General features: G+C 37.0%; 1 protein-coding gene across 1 annotated transcript; it reads left to right on the top strand.

Moving 5' to 3' along the window:
* Positions 1–9,314: 9,314 nt before the first annotated feature.
* On the top strand, positions 9,315–10,236 carry LOC116646575 (olfactory receptor 52J3). The gene is given in 2 exon segments (XM_032427416.1): positions 9,315–10,055; positions 10,057–10,236. Coding segments are annotated over 2 exon segments (921 nt in total).
* The last annotated feature ends 9,170 nt before the right edge of the window (positions 10,237–19,406 follow it).

Below are 19,406 nucleotides of genomic sequence, written 5' to 3'. Positions count from 1 at the left end.
TAAATTGCAATATCTTAAGCAACACAACATTCTTAGGTGAGACATTGCAATGGTTCACAGATAGGAAATAGAAGTTGCAGGAACCTGGGGAGCTTCATCATCCTTAAATTCTAGAAGTCATTGTTAGCATCGCCAACTCCTGCTCTCTTCACCTTTCTTCTTTGCTTCAATCACTGGTCTGAATGAAGACCCCCCTACATGATGAGTAAATGGTCACAAGCTGGAGGGATAGGTAGTGGGGACACTTCTTACGTCTCCACTAACAGAGAAGAGAGTGGACTTTCACTATGAGCTTCACTTAGAGACTTAAGGAAAGGGCTGAAAAATACGAAGTACTTGATATTCTTAAACCAGAACTGGTCATAATACCCTTGGATATGAACTCAATGTGATTGGCAAAACTGGGTCACGGCACTACTACAATCATTGTGACTGGAATACCTGAAGGAAGATGTTTCTTTTCCTAGGAGGGTTGAAGAAATGGTATTTGGAAAAAATAGAACAAAACAAATTAAATAAAGTAAAGGAAAACCAAATAAAACCAGTAGCTAGGTCTACTAGACCTGCCAAAGAGCAGAATGACATTACTGAGAAAAAATATAAAAAACATGATTTAAGAAAAAATTATTTAAGGATACGTAAGAAATGAACTCAAATAGTGGCCTTTATAAAGGAATTTTTTTGGGAGTTTTACATCCATTATACTTTTACACCAATAATTAGGAATTAGTGTACTTAGAGAATGCAATTCATCATGGAAATGGTAAGTCATCTTTAGAATGCTACATTTAAGAAGACAGATAAGTACACTGACATATATCATCTCAGCTGATAGCACCTATATAAGAGCCAATGAAAGCCCTCCTTTCAATCTTGGCAAGGCATTAGAATCATTTGGGAGCTTTTTAAAGTCTGGATAGTAATGTAACATCACAGGCCAATTAAATCAGAATACAAAATTTTTAACCTATTATCCTATTGATGGATATTGGAGTTGTTTCCAAATTTTGACTGTTATAAATAAAATTCCTATAGATAATCTTAGAGATGCATTTGATTGTGGCAGCTGTAGTATTTATGTTATGGTATTTGATTATGATATTAATTTGTATTTTCTTAAATGCAAATTGAACTGTGAGAGTTCAAGTATACTTTTTTACATTACTTACTAATTTCTAGGAGTTCTTTATTCTTTGTCAGATATGTGTAATAAAGATATTTATTCCTCGTGGATTGTTTGTCTTTTGGTCTTCTTAAAAGTGTTGTTCAGTGAACAGAAATTCTTCCCTTTTGTTAATTATAAGTGATTATTATTACTTCAGGGCTAATTTTTTTACATCCTTGGTTATTCCAAGGTCATGAATTTTTTTTTATAATTTTTCTTCTACATGTTTCTTTTCCTTTTATGTTTAATGCTTAGGTCTATGATCTAGCTGAAATTAATCTATGATAAAGCTCAATATTTATTCCTTTATTTTTGTATATAAATTGCTCCAGTTTATTGAAAAGATCTTTCCCTATTGAATTTTGTCACTGTCATTTTGTCTCTTCTTGTATGTTGGTTTGCAACCTCAGGAATTTACCAGGTAAAATCTGACACTGGCCTCCATACATGGAGGGCAAGCAGAGACCAAAGAAAGAGGCAGACCTCTCCACATTGGTAGGTGGCAGGTTTAATAAGCATGGAAACATATGTGAGGCTTGTCTTGGGTAGTCATAAAACGAGTAAATCTCCACACCTGCTTGCCAGAATCTTAAAAGTTTATATAAAGGCTTTAATGGGGTTCAGTCAGGTGTACCATCCAGATGGGCTCAGTAACACATTGCTTTCTCAAGGCTATGTCCTTGAACATTTCAGGGCTCCCACTGTGGGAATGGTGCACAGAATGTACATTCTGAGGATCGGGTTGGGGGTGAGGAGCCTCCAATTATCCAGGTCCAGCTCATGGGTCAGTTGACAGTCACATCCTCTTGATGAATTCCTCCAACATTGTGTCAATACCACACCGCTGAATAAATGTAACTTTGGAGTTAGTCATGAGTTCTAACGGTGCAGTTCATTCAATGTTTTTCTTGTTTTGCCTATTCTAGGTCTTTTGCAATTCCACATAAAGTTTACAATCAGCTTGTCAATTTCCACAATAAAACCTACTAGGATTTGATTAGAATTGTGCTGAGTCAATGTTACTTTGTGAAGAATTGTTAGCAACACAGAGTTTTCTAATTAATGAGCTTGATATCTCTACTTATATAGATCTCTTTGAAATTTTGTGCAATGTTTTGAATTTATCGGTGTAGGTATCTTAAAAGTATTTATTATATTTATTTTTACATATTTGATTTTACTGATTAAACACCTTGACTGACATAAATGGTATTTTATATTTATACAAATTGTTTTTTCAAGTGTGTAGGAACTCAGTTTCGTATATTGCTGGCTGGCTTTTTAAAACTAACTTATTCTTGGGTGCCTGGGTGGCTCAGTCGGTTAAGAGTCTGCCTTTGGCTCAGGTCATGATCCCAGGGTCCTGGGATCAAGTTCCATATCAGGCTCCCTGCTCAGCCTGGAAACCGCTTCTCCTTCTGTCCCCTCCCCCCGGCTTGTGCTCTCTTTCTCTTTCGCTCTCAAAAATAAACAAATAAAATCTTTAAAAAAAAACTTAAAAAAAATAAAACTAACTTATTCTTGTTCATTGATGAGTGAATAAGGAAGATGTGATATATTCATACAATGGAATATTACTTAGCCATAAAAAAGAATGAAATCTTGCCATTTGCAATGACATGAGTGGATCTAGAGAGTATAATGCTAAGCAAAATAAGTCAGAGAAAGACAAATACCATATGATTTCACTTATATGTGGAAATTAAGAAACAAAACAAACAAGTAAAGGGGAAAAAAGAGAAAGACAAACCAAGAAATAGACTCCTAACTATAGAGAACAATCTAATGGTTACCAGAGGGGAGGTGGGTGGGGGCATGGGTGAAGCAGGTGATGGGGCACTTGCTGAGGGCACTTGCTGAGATGAGCACCGGGTGATGTGTGGAAGTGTTCAATCACTATATTGTACACCTGAAACTAATATTACACTGTATGTTAACTAAATAAATAAAAACTTAAAAACGTAATAAAGTTATAAAGTTAAAAATTAAAATTAACTTATTCTTAATATTTATAGATTTCTAAATAATCATATCATTTGTGAGTACAGACATTTTTACTTTATCCTTTCAAATTTTTATTCTTTTCATTTCTTTCTTCTTTCCATATTACGCAGTCCTGGACATCCAGTAGAATTTTGAACAGAATACTGATAAGGACATCCTGAACTTTACATGTGATTGAAAGAAAATGTCCAACATTATATCATGATTGTAATGTTAGCTATAGGATTTTTATATATCTATCAATTCAAGGTAGTACTCTTTATTTCTAGTTTGCTCAGAGGTTTTGTGATGAAAATATATTAGGATTTTATCTATTGAGGTGGAATGCAGTTTTTCCTCTATGTTAGTGTGAAATTTATTCATGATTATTGAAAAGTGTGTATTTTTATGATCTACTCCACTTGGTCACGATGTATTATTATTTTTTTATATATCAATATACTTTACTTGCTATTTTTAATATGTTTGTAGATATCTACATTCACAAAATATATTAACCATCAATTACTGTTTCTCATCCTGTAATTGTCTAGCTAGGTATCACACATGAAACTAGTGGAGAAGTGTTTTATTCTCTAACAGAGTATGTGTAATATTGGTATTATTTTTTTGTTAAATGCCTAATATAAATAAGAAGTGTGGCTTCTTGGCCTGGAGTTTACTTGAGGGCTTTTTTTTTATTATGTTATGTTAGTCATCATTCAGTACATTATTCGTTTTCGATGTAGTGTTCCATGATTCATTGTTTGCGTATAACACCCAGTGCCCCAAAAAATTATGAACTAAGTGCTGTTAACAGATAAAGAACTATCCACCTTTTTGTTTTCTTGTTTAAATTCTGGAGACTAGTGTTTTTCAAAAAATTTGTCCATTTCATCTAAGTTATCTACTATAAAAAAAAGTGTTTTTTAAATCATATTCATTGTACCCACTTAATATTTTTATATTAGTAAAACATATGGTGATATTTATTGTTTTTTGATTTTTTAATTTTATTATGTTATGTTAGTCACCATACAATACATCATTGGTTTTTGATGTAGTGATCCACGATCCATTGTTTTCGTATAACACCCAGTGCTCCATGCAATACGTGCCCTCCTTAATACCCATCACCACGCTAACCCACCCCCCCCAAAACCCTGTTTGTTTTTCAGACTCCATAGTCTCTCATGGTTCATCTCTCCCTCCGATTTCCCTCCCTTCATTTTTCCCTTCCTTCTCCTAATACCCTCCATGCTATTCCTTATGTTCCACAAATAAGTGAAACCATATGATAATTTACTTTCTCTGCTTGACTTATTTCACTTAGCATAATCTCCTCCAGTCCCATCCATGTTGATGTAAAAGTTGGGTATTCATCCTTTCTGATGGCTGAGTAATATTCCATTGTATATATGGACCACATCTTCTTTATCCATTCATCTGTTGAAGGGCGTCTCGGCTCTTTCCACAGTTTGGCTATTGCGGACATTGCTGCTATGAACATTGGGGTGTATATGGCCCTTCTTTTCACTACATCTGTGTCTTTGGGGTAAATACCCAGGAGTGCAATTGCTGGGTCATAGGGTAGCTCTATTTTTAATTTTTTTGAGGCACCTGCACACTGTTTTCCAAAGTGGCTGTACCAACTTGCATCCCCACCAACAGTGTAAGAGGGTTCCCCTTTCTCCACAACCCCTCCAACATTTGTTGTTTCTTTCCCTGTCCATTTTTGCCATTCTAACTAGTGTAAGGTGGTATCTCAATGTGGTTTTGATTTGAATTTCCCTGATGGCTAATGATGATGAACATTTTTTCATGTGTCTGTTAGCCATTTGTATGTCTTCTTCAGAGAAGTGTCTTCATATCTTCTGCCCATTTTTTGACGTGATTATTGTTTTTTGGGTGTTGAGTTTGAGAAGTTCTTTATAGATCTTGGATACCAGCCCTTTATTTGTAGTGTCATTTGCAAATATCGTCTCTCATTCTGTGGGTTGCCTCTTTGTTTTGTTGACTGTTTCCTTTGCTGTGCAGAAGCTTTTTATCTTGATGAAGTCCCAAAAGTTCATTTTTGCTTTTGTTTCACTAGCTTTTGGAGATGTATCTTGAAAAAAGTTGCTGTGGCTGATGTCAAAGAGGTTACTGCTTATCTTCTCCTCTAGGATTTTGATGGATTCCTGTCTCACATTGAGGTCTTTCATCCATTTTGAGTTTATCTTTGTGTATGGTGTTAGAGAATGGTGTTAGAGAATGGTCATTCTTCTGCATGTGGCTGTCCAATTTTCCCAGCACCATTTATTGAAGAGACTGTCAAACTCTCTCTTTTTGCAGACGACATGATACTTTACGTGGAAAACCCAAAAGACTCCACCCCCAAATTACTAGAACTCATCCAGCAATTCAGTAATGTGGCAGGATACAAAATCAATACACAGAAATTAGTTGCTTTCTTATACACTAACAACACAACTGTAGAAAGAGAAATTAGAGAAACGATTCCATTTATAATAGCACCAAAAACCATAAGATACCTCGGAATAAACCTAACCAAAGAGGTAAAGGATCTATACTCTAGGAACTACAGAACACTCATGAAAGAAATTGAAGAAGACACAAAAAGATGGAAAAATATTCCATGCTCATGGATCAGAAGAATAAACATTGTTAAAATGTCTATGCTACTCAGAGTAATCTATACCTTCAATGCCATCCTCATCAAAATTCCAATGACATTTTTCAAAGTGCTGGAACAAACAATCCTAAAACTTGTATGGAATCAGAAAAGACCCGAATCACCAAGGAAATGTTGAAAAAGAAAAACAAAGCTGGGGGCATCACGTTGCCTGATTTCAAGCTATATTACAAAGCTGTGATCACCAAGACAGCATGGTACTGGCACAAAAACAGACATACAGACCAATGGAACAGAATAGAGAGCCCAGATATGGACCCTTAACTCTATGGTCAAATAATCTTTGACAAAGCAGGAAAAAACATGCAGTGGAAAAATATTTTTTTTTAAAGATTTTATTTATTTATTTGAGAGAGAGAGCATGAGCAGGTCAGGGGAAGCAGCAAAGGGAGAGGGAGAAGCAGACTTCCCGCTAAGCAAGGAGTATGATTGCTTGATCCCAGGACTCTGGGATCATGACCTGAGCCTAAGGCAGATGCTTAACTGACTGAGCCATCCATGTGCTCCTGCAAAGAAAATATTTAATGTTATTAGAGATTTCAGAAGAAAAATGGCTACAGAGTTAGTAGTGATTAGTGATTCCTAAACTTGTTCTGCATGAATAATATCTATGCAGCTATTCTTGTGAGTTGAAATCTATAATAATAATAATAATAAATAATAATAATAATAATGATAAGAAGAAAAAGAAAAAGAAACAAGTTATAATTGACCACTTACTATGTATAGGACACTGTTCTAAATGCCTCGGAGACATTTAATTTGTATCTCAAATGTACCCAATGAGGAAGGCACTATTTTGATTTCCATTTTATAGTTAAGGAAACAGGCACAGAAATGATACCTAAGTCACCCAAAGTCACACAGCTAATGTATGTCAGAGCCAGAACTTGAACACCAGCACTGTGGCACCAGGATTGAAATTTAGGCACTTATCAATAGGACTTTTGAAATTTGTACAGGCAAAATTGTGGTCGTGGTAGGGAATTCATGTACAGAAAACAGAATGGAAAAAAGATCATGGATCTATGTCCTTAGTGCTACTTGGGGAAAGTCAAAGCAGCTTTATGAGAGGGTTTGGAAAAGATTTAGTGAAAAGAAATAGTAAAATTGAAAAAAGCCTTCTATACTAGTTAAAATATTTGAATTTAAATTAGCTAGTTCAAATAAATAAATAGATGAAGAAATGGACAAATAAATAAATAAATATATAAGCTAGTTTCTTCTATATGTAGGTCAGTAAGCCACAGACTTGGACCACAGAGTCACATTCACATGGAGATATAGTATATCTATTTTCACATCTGTCAAGTAGAGATGACAAAATCTATGTACTTTATCCCCACTCTTCAACTTTTGTTTACATACACTTCAGTTTGCTTCTATGTTCCTTGGGGTTTTTGGTTTGGGAAATTGAATCTAGAGGTTTGTGTGCAGTCTCCAAGGACTCAATCCCAGAGCTTGGTGTAAAGCTGGGATTAAAATGGGATGTTTTCTTAGAAATATCCCTTAGGTGCTAGAAGCCTAACATAAAGGTACTCTCCATGCAGTCCTCAGAGAGGGGTATAAGGGCTGTGCTGCTCGATGCTGTGTGTAAGTCTCGATTCCTATGGAAGGAAAAGGTGAATCAGCTGCTGGTGTCTGGTGAATAGGTGTGGCAGGAAATGCAGAGAGACATGGGCAGAGCAGCCTGAGAACTGGACCGAGAGGCCAACTGCACCAGGTAGAAAAAAACCAAAATTATATCTTTAAATGGGAATGAGATTATCTTTAAAAGTCTCAGGAAGATCCAATGCCTTTAATATCATCCTGTCAGTTGCATTGGATGAAATAAATTTCCATGTTGGGAGGAAGGGATGAGGCCAATAGAGAGCTGCTGTTGAGAATGGGTTCCTAGTGTTGCTCCACAATAAACAACGGGGACTCTCCACCTTGGCCTTGGTCATCACCTTTCTAGGCAATGGTTTCTTACATGGCCAAGGTGTTTACATTTTTACAGACAAATAAGAGTCTGTGCACTTTGTGGCACTTGTTCTTTCTTCGTTGGACTGAACTCACAAATGATAGTTTTTTTTTACCTTGATATGTTTTCTATATTGAAAAAAAATTAAAAAAATGATAAAGTGAAGCTATGACAAGGGCAAAAATGGATATCTCTGCTTTATTTTTTAATTAATTATTTATTTATTTATTGAGAGAGAGAGAGCCTGTGTGAGTGGGGGAGAGGCACGGGCAGAGGGAGAGAGAGAATCTCAAGCAGACTCCATGCTGAGCATGGAGCCCAACAAGAGACTCAATCTCTTGACCCTGAGATCATGACCTGAGCTGAAATCAAGAGTCTGACGCTTAACTGAGCCACCCAGATACCCCTATCTCTGCTTTATTTTTGGTTACAACTGCTGAACCATACATTCCAGGGCAAGTTCCTTTACCTCATTCTGAGTGGTTTGATGCATTCTGCAGCATTTTGAAGGTATTACTTAGGTATCTTTCTCCATACCCTTCAGGTCACTGCAGAAGTAGATTCTTCTCTATTGAGACACGATTGTCCCATAGAGCTGCAAAAAATACCTTCTCTAGTACCAAAATCATTTGAGGCTTTCTACCCAGATTTTCAGTGTCTTGAATCAGTAAGAGGAGTAACCAAGCAAGTGTTGGCTCCATAACAGTGGTAAAATTAACACCAATAAGATTAATAGGTGCTCTGAGAGTACTGGATATGCTGTGAGTGAACAAGTGTGAAATGGCATTAGACAACCCTCATTTTCCCTTTCCCAACTGATACTCAGGGCTGTCTGTAAATCATAAGCAATGGCTGTTTCTAGTCCTGGCCAGGCATCCCAAAGGGCCAGCCCTTATTATCTGATTTTGTGTCTGTGAGAGGCTGCTGGGCATGGGTCCGGGTTTTTACATATCAGTCAGAAGAATTCAGATTTTAATTGTGAGTACCTATACACCTGGATCTATAATTTATTTTCATTATGAAGTTTTAAGGGTATTTTCTTTCTTTTCTTTCTTCTTTCTTTCTTTCTTTTTCTTTCTTCTTTCTTTCTTTCGTTGTTTCTCTTTGTCTTTTTTTTTGCTTAAAGGCATTTTTGACTGACTCTGTAGTGTATTAACTTGACCTCATCTCTCCTTCAGTGAATAATGAGCTCTAATTATTAGAAATCTTCACTGAGCTTGCTGCAAGCCTCCATGTTTGGGATTAGAACTCAATCAGTAGGCAGGGTGGAAACTCTGAATATGACCTTGACCTGCCTTATCAAATGGCTGTGAGATATCTCATACATGTTCTTCAGTAGCACACTTACTATGTATTAAGCATGACATCAACTCTATGCTGAAACACTGAGCTACCAATTGACATGTCATCACCTTTACCCTCTGATCTCTCTTCTGATCTCTCCGTCTTGCTTCTCTCATTTTTCCCCTAGAAGAGGAACAGCTTTACCTCCTTTGACCAGTGACAGGATGATATACCAGAACAGAAGTATTTTTCACCCAGCCACATTCTTCCTCGTTGGAATCCCTGGTCTGGAAGGGGCTCATGCCTGGATCTCCCTGCCTTTCTGCTCTGTTTACCTGGTGGCCTTCCTGGGCAATGCCACACTTTTGCTGGTCATCAAGATGGAGCAGAGCCTGCAGAGGGAGCCCATGTTCTACTTTCTGGCCCTCCTTTCAACTATCGATTTGGCCCTTTCCACAACCTCTGTTCCCCGCATGCTGGGTATCTTCTGGTTTAATGCTCATGAGATTAACTTTGGGGCTTGTGTGGCCCAGATGTTTTTGATCCATGCCTTCACTGGCATGGAGGCCGAGGTCCTGTTGGCCATGGCCTTGGACCGCTGGGTGGCCATCTGTGCTCCACTCCACTATACGACCATCTTGACATCCCGGGTGCTGGTGGGCATCAGCGTGTGCACTGTGGTTCGTCCAGGTGTGCTTACACTTCCCATGGTCTATCTCATCTGCCACCTACTCTTTTGTCAGGCTCACATAATAGCTCATTCCTACTGTGAGCACATGGGCATTGCAAAACTTTCCTGTGGAAACATCCATATCAATGCCATCTATGGGCTCTTTGTGGTTTCCTTCTTTGTCCTGAACCTGGTCCTTATTGGCATCTCCTACGTCTACATTCTGCGAGCTGTCTTCCGCCTCCCATCACAGGATGCTCGGCTAAAAGCGCTCAGCACGTGTGGCTCTCATGTTGGGGGTCATCTGTGTTTTCTATATCCCCTCAGTGTTCTCCTTCCTCACTCACCGATTTGGACACAACATACCACGTTACATTCACATTCTTGTTGCCAACCTCTATTTGGTTATCCCACCTTCACTCAACCCCATCATTTATGGTGTAAGGACCAAACAGATTCGGGAGCGAGTGCTCTGAGTCTTTGCTAAAAAGTAGGTACTCTTGCCTTTGTTTACCAAGCATTTTGACCTAGCAAGGAAAATGTGGGCTCTTTTCAGAGAGTTTTCTCTGTCTAAATTTAGTGTTGCCAAACTATATTCCAGAGCATTTGATCTTGGCCCATTATTGATTCTATGATTCTTCACAATATTTCAAGTTCAAGGACTAATTCTTTGGAAGCAAGAACTGTTTGCATTATTTCACTCTGTGTGAGAGTGAACAGTCCAAGCAATGACCATTCCCATCATTACATTTGCAATGCTTTTTTTCTCCCTCCGTTTTTTAAGTCCTACTTTTCCCTCCGTTCAACAAAAGTAAGACAAGGAAACATACAACAAATGCCTTTGTTTTCACAACATGGAATTAAAAAACTATTATTACTGTGGCTTATTTACCTTGATGTTATTCTTAATCAAATACATGAGACATTTAATTTGAAATGACTTATGAGTCTTACCCTACCCAGTTCCAGTTTTGTCTTATCCTCAGAGATAGGAATGACCACTATATGCTTTTCATTTCTCTTAGAGTCTAAATTGATCTTTTTACATTCAATAATTTCAGCATAGAGTTGATGTCATGCTTAATACATAGTAAGTGTTCTAATTGGGTTTGGGATTATAATTTTTTTATTTCATGTAAATGGTAATGCACTGTATCATTTCACAGACTTACTATTAAATTTAGAGATCTGTCTATGTTGATACATATGGGATATAGTATCCTTTTAAATGTACTAGAATCTTTTGTTTGCATTTTATCTTTTCATAATTTGAATATATAATATTTAAGTTATTTTTAATTCAGAATTGATGTTGTGACATCTTTATGAATCATTTTTGTGCATATCTGAAAAATTTCTAAAGGTTCTACCCTTAGAAAAAGTAGGATCATCAGATAGTAGATTACTGATTGAATAGGTCATGTTCTTCTTTATTTTTATGGTATTTACTGATTTCCTTGCCTCCTCTCCAAATTTCTGCCTAGCTTCTTAAAAGTCACATAGCATGAGTTTTTGATTACACTTGACATATTAACACTTCCCTATAAGCTCTTTATATTTAATACCTTATTTTCATATGGCAGATTAAATTTTTAAATGAAATCAATACTGATCATATTACCTATAACACATGATTTTATCACTTTCAGACTTAGGGCTTCTGCATAGCTTTATTATATATCAACATCCCAACATCTATGTTGTTATTGGGGTGTGTGTGTGTTAAGTTTTACTTTTAATTCCAATCTAACTGCAATTTATTTTGAGGTGAGATATAAGGAAATGAAATACCTTTCTGCTTCTATTTTTAACCTGTTTAATAACATAAATGACTTAATAACTCATCACTTCAGAACTGATTTTCATTTATTCTTTCTTCATATTAAATTTCAATTTGTAGAAGAGTCTGCTTTTCATTTATATAGTTGGTTTGTCTGTTCTTGAACCAATATCACAAGGTTTTTCATCACTACAAAATTATAATATATTTTAATCACTTTTAAAGTTGATTATCCTCCTATACTTTTCTCACTCTCCCTTTGTTCTTTAAACTAATTTGTATAAAAATAAAATAACATGCTGCCATTTTGTTGTACTTAAAAATACCCTGATGGAATTTTGAGTTCATTTACTATTTGGTTCATTTACTATCAATTAATTAAATGAGGTGTCTTTAATTCCTTAATGTATTAACTGAGAATTAATTATGCTCCTCACTTGGACAAGCACAGATGATAAAATGTGCCTTGGTGTAACTTACTATGACTTCTTTGTTAGCACTTTGTTTCCCAGAATTCTCTTCCTTGTAAGTTTCCAATTTAGAGTTGGTCACATCAGAAATGCATAAGCTCTGGGAGCAAATGTGAAACAGCAACCACTATTTTCTGTTCAATGTTGTTTACAGGCAGTGACAGAGAAACACAGGGATACTAGAGGATTCTCATTTCTCCCCATATCCTACAGCTCCCCACACAGCTCTCCATGGCTACTGACCTGCTTATCAACAGGGATCACAAATGCACCACCAGATATTTTACTGCAAACACAGAGGCAGTAGCCAGGAGTAGCTAATCAACTTCCTTAAATTTCTACACTCACTTCCTTTATGATTCCATACCAGAAGCTGAGAGTACTTAGTCTTCTGCAAATACCAACTCATTCATGCCGGGCTAATCTGGTTAGTAAATTTGTTTTTGGATCTTTTTTTCCCCCTAGCTCCTCCCACAATTGTATCTAATTCCTATAATAAATTCTTTATTCCTTAATACTCATAGTAGTTCTGACCCTAACTGACATAAGTATAGATAGCAGAAGTGCTTCCTCCATAACAAATTCTTAAGAATGGAATTTGGAATTAGTTCCTTACCTAATTAGCCTTAGGGAAATTAGGGCCTCTGCTGCTATTGACAAAGGGGACATTGGTGGTATGTAGAATGTGGTGACAAAACATATATTATTACCTTCTATAATCAAGTGCTTAAAGAAGGCAAGGCTTTGAGTGTCCAAGCATTTCTGCCAAATATTTTAGTAAGAATAAGAAAAGTATAAATTTGTTCTTTCTGTGATAAACAAGCTGGAGAAGGAGGATAAAGGAAATAATGAGCCAGTGAGCTCAGGGCTTTAAATATCTAGCCCAAGGCCCAGGCAAGGAAACAAAGCTTGTGAGACTATGCTTAAAAAAAAAAAAAAAAATTATCTCCTAATCTCCTGGTAGGTTATTTATTAGAAAGAAATAGAACTCTAAATATTGGAATGGAATTATGTGAGTAGATGTCAATGAAGCAAATCCTGAGCTCTGCCAAACTCCCTTTACCATTAGAAGCAGCTCTTCTTCTCTTGTATGAGGTAGATAGTCTCCCCCTGTTCAAAGAAAATGTAATATCTTCCCCTGAGGTAGCTGGCTTAAAATGGATTGGTGATCTATGCCATAAAAATTCCCAACACTCCATATGGTTTCTGAGAATAGTGGTGTCTAAAAGGAATAAAATGTGGGTAACCTATATAATTAAGATTTTCTATTCACCATGTTATGAAAGCTAAAAGTAAGTAAAATTAATTCAATAGAATATTTTTTTTACAGTCATTAGAAATCTTATTTATAAAAAATTATTAATGACATGAAGTAGTGTTATATCTCAACATATTTTTTATTATGTTATGTTAATCACCATAAATTACATCATTAGCTATTTTTTTATTATTATGTTATGTTAATCACCATATATTACATCATTAGTTTTTGATGTAGTGTTTCATGATTCATTGTTTGCGTATAACACCCAGTGCTCCATGAAGTCTGTGCCCTCTTTAATACCCAACACCAGGCTAACCCATCCCCCCAACCCCCTCCCCTCTAGAACCCTCAGTTTGTTTTTCAGAGTCCATAGTCTCTCATGGTTCATCTCCTCCTCTGATTCCCCCCCTTCACTCTTCCCTTCCTGCAATCTTCTTCTTCTTCTTTTTTTTTTAACATATAATGTATTATTTGTTTCAGAGGTACAGGTCTGTGATGCAACAGTCTTACACAATTCACAGTGCTCACCGTAGCACATACACTCCCCAATGTCTATCACCCAGCCACCCCATCCCTCCCACCCCCCACCACTCCAGTAACCCTCAGTTTTTTCCTGAGATTAAGAATTCCTCATATCACTGAGGTCATATGATACATGTCTTTCTCTGATTGACTTATGTCGCTCAGCATAATACACTCCAGTTCCACCCATGTCATTGCAAATGGCAAGATTTCACTCCTTTTGATGGTTGCATAATATTCCACTGTATATATATACCACATCTTCTTCATCCATTCATCTGTCGATGGACATCTTGGCTCTTTCCATAGTTTGGCTATCGTGGACATTGCTGCTATAAACGTCGGGGTGCACGTACCACTTCAGATCCCGACATTTGTATCTTTGGGGTAAATAGCGAGTACTGCAATTGCTGGATCGTATGGTAGCTCTATTTTCAACTTTTTGAGGAACGTCCATGCTGTTTTCCAGAGTGGCTGCACCAGCTTGCATTCCCACCCACAGTGTAGGAGGGTTCCCCTTTCTCCTCATCCCCGCCAACATCTGTCATTTCCTGACTTGTTAATTTTAGCCATTCTGACTGGTGTGAGGCGGTATGTCATTGAGGTTTTGATTTGGATTTCCCTGATGCTGAGTGATGTTGAGCACTTTTTCATGTGTCTGTTGGCCATTTGGATGTCTTTTTTGGAAAAATGTCTGTTCATGTTTTCTGCCCATTTCTTGATTGGATCATTTGTCAATTGTACATTCTTCTTGAATTTGGTACTCTGCATTCTTTGGGCATTCTTTGGGCATTTTGGTCTGCTACTCCTCCACCATCTTGCTCCTCCTTAAATTGTACATTCTTCTTGAATTTGGTACTTCTGCATTCTTTGGGTGTTAAGTTTGTTAAGTTCTTTATAGATTTTGAATACTAACCCTTTATCTGATATGTCATTTGCAAATATCTTCTCCCATTCTGTCAGTTGTCTTTTGGTTTTGTTGACTGTTTCTTTTGTTGTGCAAAAGCTTTTTATCTTGATGAAGTCCCAAGAGTTCATTTTTACCCTTGCTTCCCTTGCTTTTGGAGATGTTTCTAGGAAGAAATTGCTGTGGCTGAGGTCGAAGAGGTTGCTGCCTGTATTCTCCTTTAGGATTTTGATGAACTCCTGTCTCACATTGAGGTCTTTCAACCATTTGGAGTCTATTTTTGTGTGTGGTGTAAGGAAATGGTCCAGTTTCATTCTTCTGCATGTGGCTGTCCAATTTTCCCAACACCATTTGTTGAAGAGCCTGTCTTTTTTCCATTGGACATTCTTTCCTGCTTTGTCGCAGATAAGTTGACCATAGAGTTCAGGGTCCATTTCTGGGCTCTCTATTCTGTTCCATTGACCTATGTGTCTGTTTTTGTGCCGGCACCATACAGTCTTGATGATGACAGCTTTGTAATAGAGCTTGAAGTCCGGAATTGTGATGCCGCCAGCTTTGCTTTTCTTTTTCAACATTCCTCTGGCTATGCAGAGTCTTTTCTGGTTCCATATAAATTTTAGGATTATTTGTTCCATTTCTTTGAAAAAAGTGGATGGTATTTTGATAGGGATTGCATTAAATGTGTAGATTGCTGTAGGTAGAATTGACATCTTCACAATATTTGTTCTTCCAATCCATGAGCATGGAACGTTTTTCCATTTCTTTGTGTCTTCCTCAATTTCTTTTATGAGTATGTTATAGTTTTCTGAGTACAGATCCTTTGCCTCTTTGGTTAGATTTATTCCTAGGTATCTTATGGTTTTGGGTGCAACTGTAAATGGGATTGACTCCTTAATTTCTCTTTCTTCTGTCTTGTTGGTGTATAGGAATGCCACTGATTTCTGTGCATTAATTTTATATCCTGCCACTTGACTGAATTCCTGTATGAGTTCTAGCAGTTTTGGGGTGGAGTCTTTTGGGTTTTCCACATGAAGTATCATATCATGTGCAAGGAGTGAGAGTTTGACTTCTTCTTTGCTGATGTGGATGCCTTTTATTTCTTTTTGTTGTCTGATTGCTGTGGCTAGGACTTCTAATACTATGTTGAATAGCAGTGGTGATAGTGGACATCCCTGCCATGTTCCTGACTTTAGGGGGAAACCTCTCAGTATTTCCCCATTGAGAATGGTATTTGCTGTGGGTTTTTCATAGATGGCTTTTATGATATTGAGGTATGTACCCTCTATCGCTGTACTCTGAAGAGTTTTGATCGAGAAAGGATGCTGTACTTGGTCAAATGCTTTTTCTGCATCTATTGAGGGGATCATATGATTCTTGTTCTTTCTTTTGTTAATGTATTGTATCACGTTGATTGATTTGCGGATGTTGAACCAATCTTGCAGCCCAGGGATAAACCCCACTTGGTCATGGTGAATAATCCTTTTGATGTACTGTTGGATCCTATTGGCTAGTATTTTGGTGAGAATTTTTGCATCCACGTTCATCAAGGATATTGGTCTGTAATTCTCCTTTTTGATGGGGTCTTTGTCTGGTTTTGGGATCAAGGTAATGGTGGCCTCATAAAACTAGTTTGGAAGTTTTCCTTCCATTTCTATTTTTTGGAACAGTTTCAGAAGAATAGGTATTAATTCTTCTTGAAATGTTTGGTAGAATTCCCCCAGGAAGCCATCTGGCCCTGGGCTTTTGTTTATTGGGAGATTTTTGATGACTGCTTCAATTTCCTTAGTGGTTATAGGTCTGTTCAGGTTTTCTATTTCTTCCTGGTTCAGTTTTGGTAGTTGATACATCTCTAGGAATGCACCCATTGCTTCCAGGTTATCTAATTTGCTGGCATAGAGTTGCTCATAATATGTTCTTATAATTGTTTGTATTTCTTTGGTGTTGGTTGTGATCTCTCCTCTTTCATTCATGATTTTGTTGATTTGGGTCATTTCTCTTTTCTTTTTGATAAGTCTGGCCCGGGGTTTATCAATCTTGTTAATTCTTTCAAAGATTCAGCTCCTATTTTTGTTGATTTGTTCTACTGTTCTTTTGGTTTCTATTTCATTGATTTCTGCTCTGATCTTTATTATTTCTCTTCTCCTGCTGGGTTTAGGCTTTATTTGCTGTTCTTTCTCCAGCTCCTTTAGGTGTAGGGTTAGGTTGTGTATTTGAGACCTCTCTTGTTTCTTGAGAAAGGCTTGTATTGCTATATACTTTCCTCTTAGGACCACCTTTGCTGCATCCCAAAGATTTTGAACAGTTGTGTTTTCCTTTTCATTTGTTTCCATGAATTTTTTAAATTCTTCTTTAATTTCCTGGTTGACCCATTCCTTTTTTAGTAGGATGCTCTTTAGCCTCCATGTATTTGAGTTCTTTCCAACTTTCCTCTTGTGATTTAGTTCTAGTTTCAAAGCATTGTGGTCTGAAAATATGCAGGGAATGATCCCAGTCGTTTGGTACTGGTTGAGACTTGATTTTTGACCTATGATGTGATCTATTCTGGAGAATGTTCCATGGGCACTCGAGAAGAATGTGTATTCTGTTGCTATGGGATGGAATGTTCTGAATATATCTGTGAAGTCCATTTTGTCCAGTGTGTCATTTAAAGTCTTTATTTCCTTGTTGATCTTTTGCTTAGATGATCTGTCCATTTCAGTGAGGGGAGTGTTAAAGTCCCCCACTATTATTTATTGTTGTCGATGTGTTTCTTTGCTTTTGCTATTAATTGGCTTATATAATTGGCTGCTGCCATGTTAGGGGCATAGATATTTACAACTGTTAGATCTTCTTGTTGGATAGACCCTTTAAGTATGATATAGTGCCCTTCCTCATCTCTTATTACAGTCTTTGGTTTAAAATCTAATTTGTCTGATATTAGAATTGCCACCCCAGCTTTCTTTTGGTGTCCATTAGCATGGTAAATTGTTTTCCACCCTCTCACTTTCAATCTGGGGGTGTCTTTGGGTCTAAAATGAGTCTCTTGCAGATAGCATATCGATGGGTCTTGTTTTTTTTATCCAATCTGATAGCCTGTGTCTTTTGATTGGGGCATTTAGCCTATTTAATTCAGGATAACTATTGAAAGATATGAATTTAGTGCCATTGTATTGCCTGTAAGGTGACTGTTACTTTATATTGTTGTGTTCCTTTCTGGTCAATGTTACTTTTGGGCTCTCTTTGCTTAGAGGACCCCTTTCAATATTTCTTGTAGGGCTGGTTTCGTGTTTGCAAATTCCTTTAGTTTTTGTTTGTCCTGGAAGCTTTTTATCTCTCCTTCTATTTTCATTGACAGCCTAGCTGGCTGCATATTTTTCTCATTTAGTGCTCTGAATATATCATGCCAGTCCTTTCTGGCCTGCCAGGTCTCTGTGGATAGGTCTGTTGCCAATCTAATGTTTCTACCATTGTAGGTTACAGATCTCTTCTCCTGAGCTGCTTTCAGGATTTTCTCTTTGTCTCTGAGACTCATAAGTTTTACTATTAGATGTCGGGGTGTTGACCTACTTTATTGATTTTGACGGGGGTTCTCTGTGCCTCCTGGATTTTGATGCCTGTTTCCTTCCCCAAATTAGGGAAGTTCTCTGCTATAATTTGCTCCAATATACTTTCTGCTCCCCTCTCTCTTTCTTCTTCTTCTGGGATCCCAATTATTCTAATGTTGTTTCGTCTTATGGTATCACTTATCTCTCGAATTCTGCCCCCATGATCCAGTAGTTGTTTATCTCTCTTTTTCTCAGCTTCTTGATTTTCCATCATTTGGTCTTCTATATCAGTAATTCACTCTTCTGCCTCATTTATCCTAGCAGTTGGAGCCTCCATTTTTGATTACACCTCATTAATAGTCTTTTTGATTTCGACTTGGTTAGATTTTAGTTCTTTTATTTCTCCAGAAAGGGTTTCTCTAATATCTTCCATGCTTTTTTCTAGCCCAGCTAGTATCTTTAAAATCATCATTCTTAACTCTAGTTCTGACATCTTACTAATGTCTGTATTGATTAGGAGAATAGATAATGAGAGAACAAAATGCTAACAATGTAAACACGACCCCAGAAAAATATACACCAAACAAATCAGAAGAGATATGAAACCGGGGGAAAAGAAAAGGAAAGAAAGAAAAAAGAAAAAAAAAAAAGAAAAGCAAAAGATAAAAACAAACAAACAAACAAACATACAAACAAAACAGAATATGATCAAAGATGATCAGGCTGGTGCATAGATCAGTGCCACACACTAGATTCTGGGCATATTTTGGTCTGTTAGACGAAAGTGCCCCCCAAAATTTTAAAAGAAAGAAAAACTTATATATGTACAAAAATAAGGGTAAATATGATGAAGGGATGGAATATGACTGTAAAGATGAAAATTATAAAAGATTTTATAAAAGGAATTGATAAGATAAGAAGTTGTTTGGGGACACCTGGGTGGCTCAGTTGGTTAAGCGACTGCCTTCGGCTCAGGTCATGATCCTGGAGTCCCGGGATCGAGTCCCACATCGGGCTCCCTGCTCCGTGGGGAGCCTGCTTCTCCCTCTGACCCTCCCCACTCTCATGTGCTCTCTCTCTCTCTCTCATTCTCTCTCTTTCAAATAAATAAATAAATAAAATCTTTAAAAAATAAATTAAAAAAAAAAAGAAGTTGTTTGAAAAAAGAAAGAAGAGGAT

This window comes from Phoca vitulina, unplaced genomic scaffold (assembly GCF_004348235.1).
Source record: "Phoca vitulina isolate PV1807 unplaced genomic scaffold, GSC_HSeal_1.0 scaffold36, whole genome shotgun sequence".
Lineage (NCBI taxonomy): Eukaryota > Metazoa > Chordata > Mammalia > Carnivora > Phocidae > Phoca > Phoca vitulina.
This window is presented reverse-complemented; position numbering and strand designations above follow the sequence as displayed.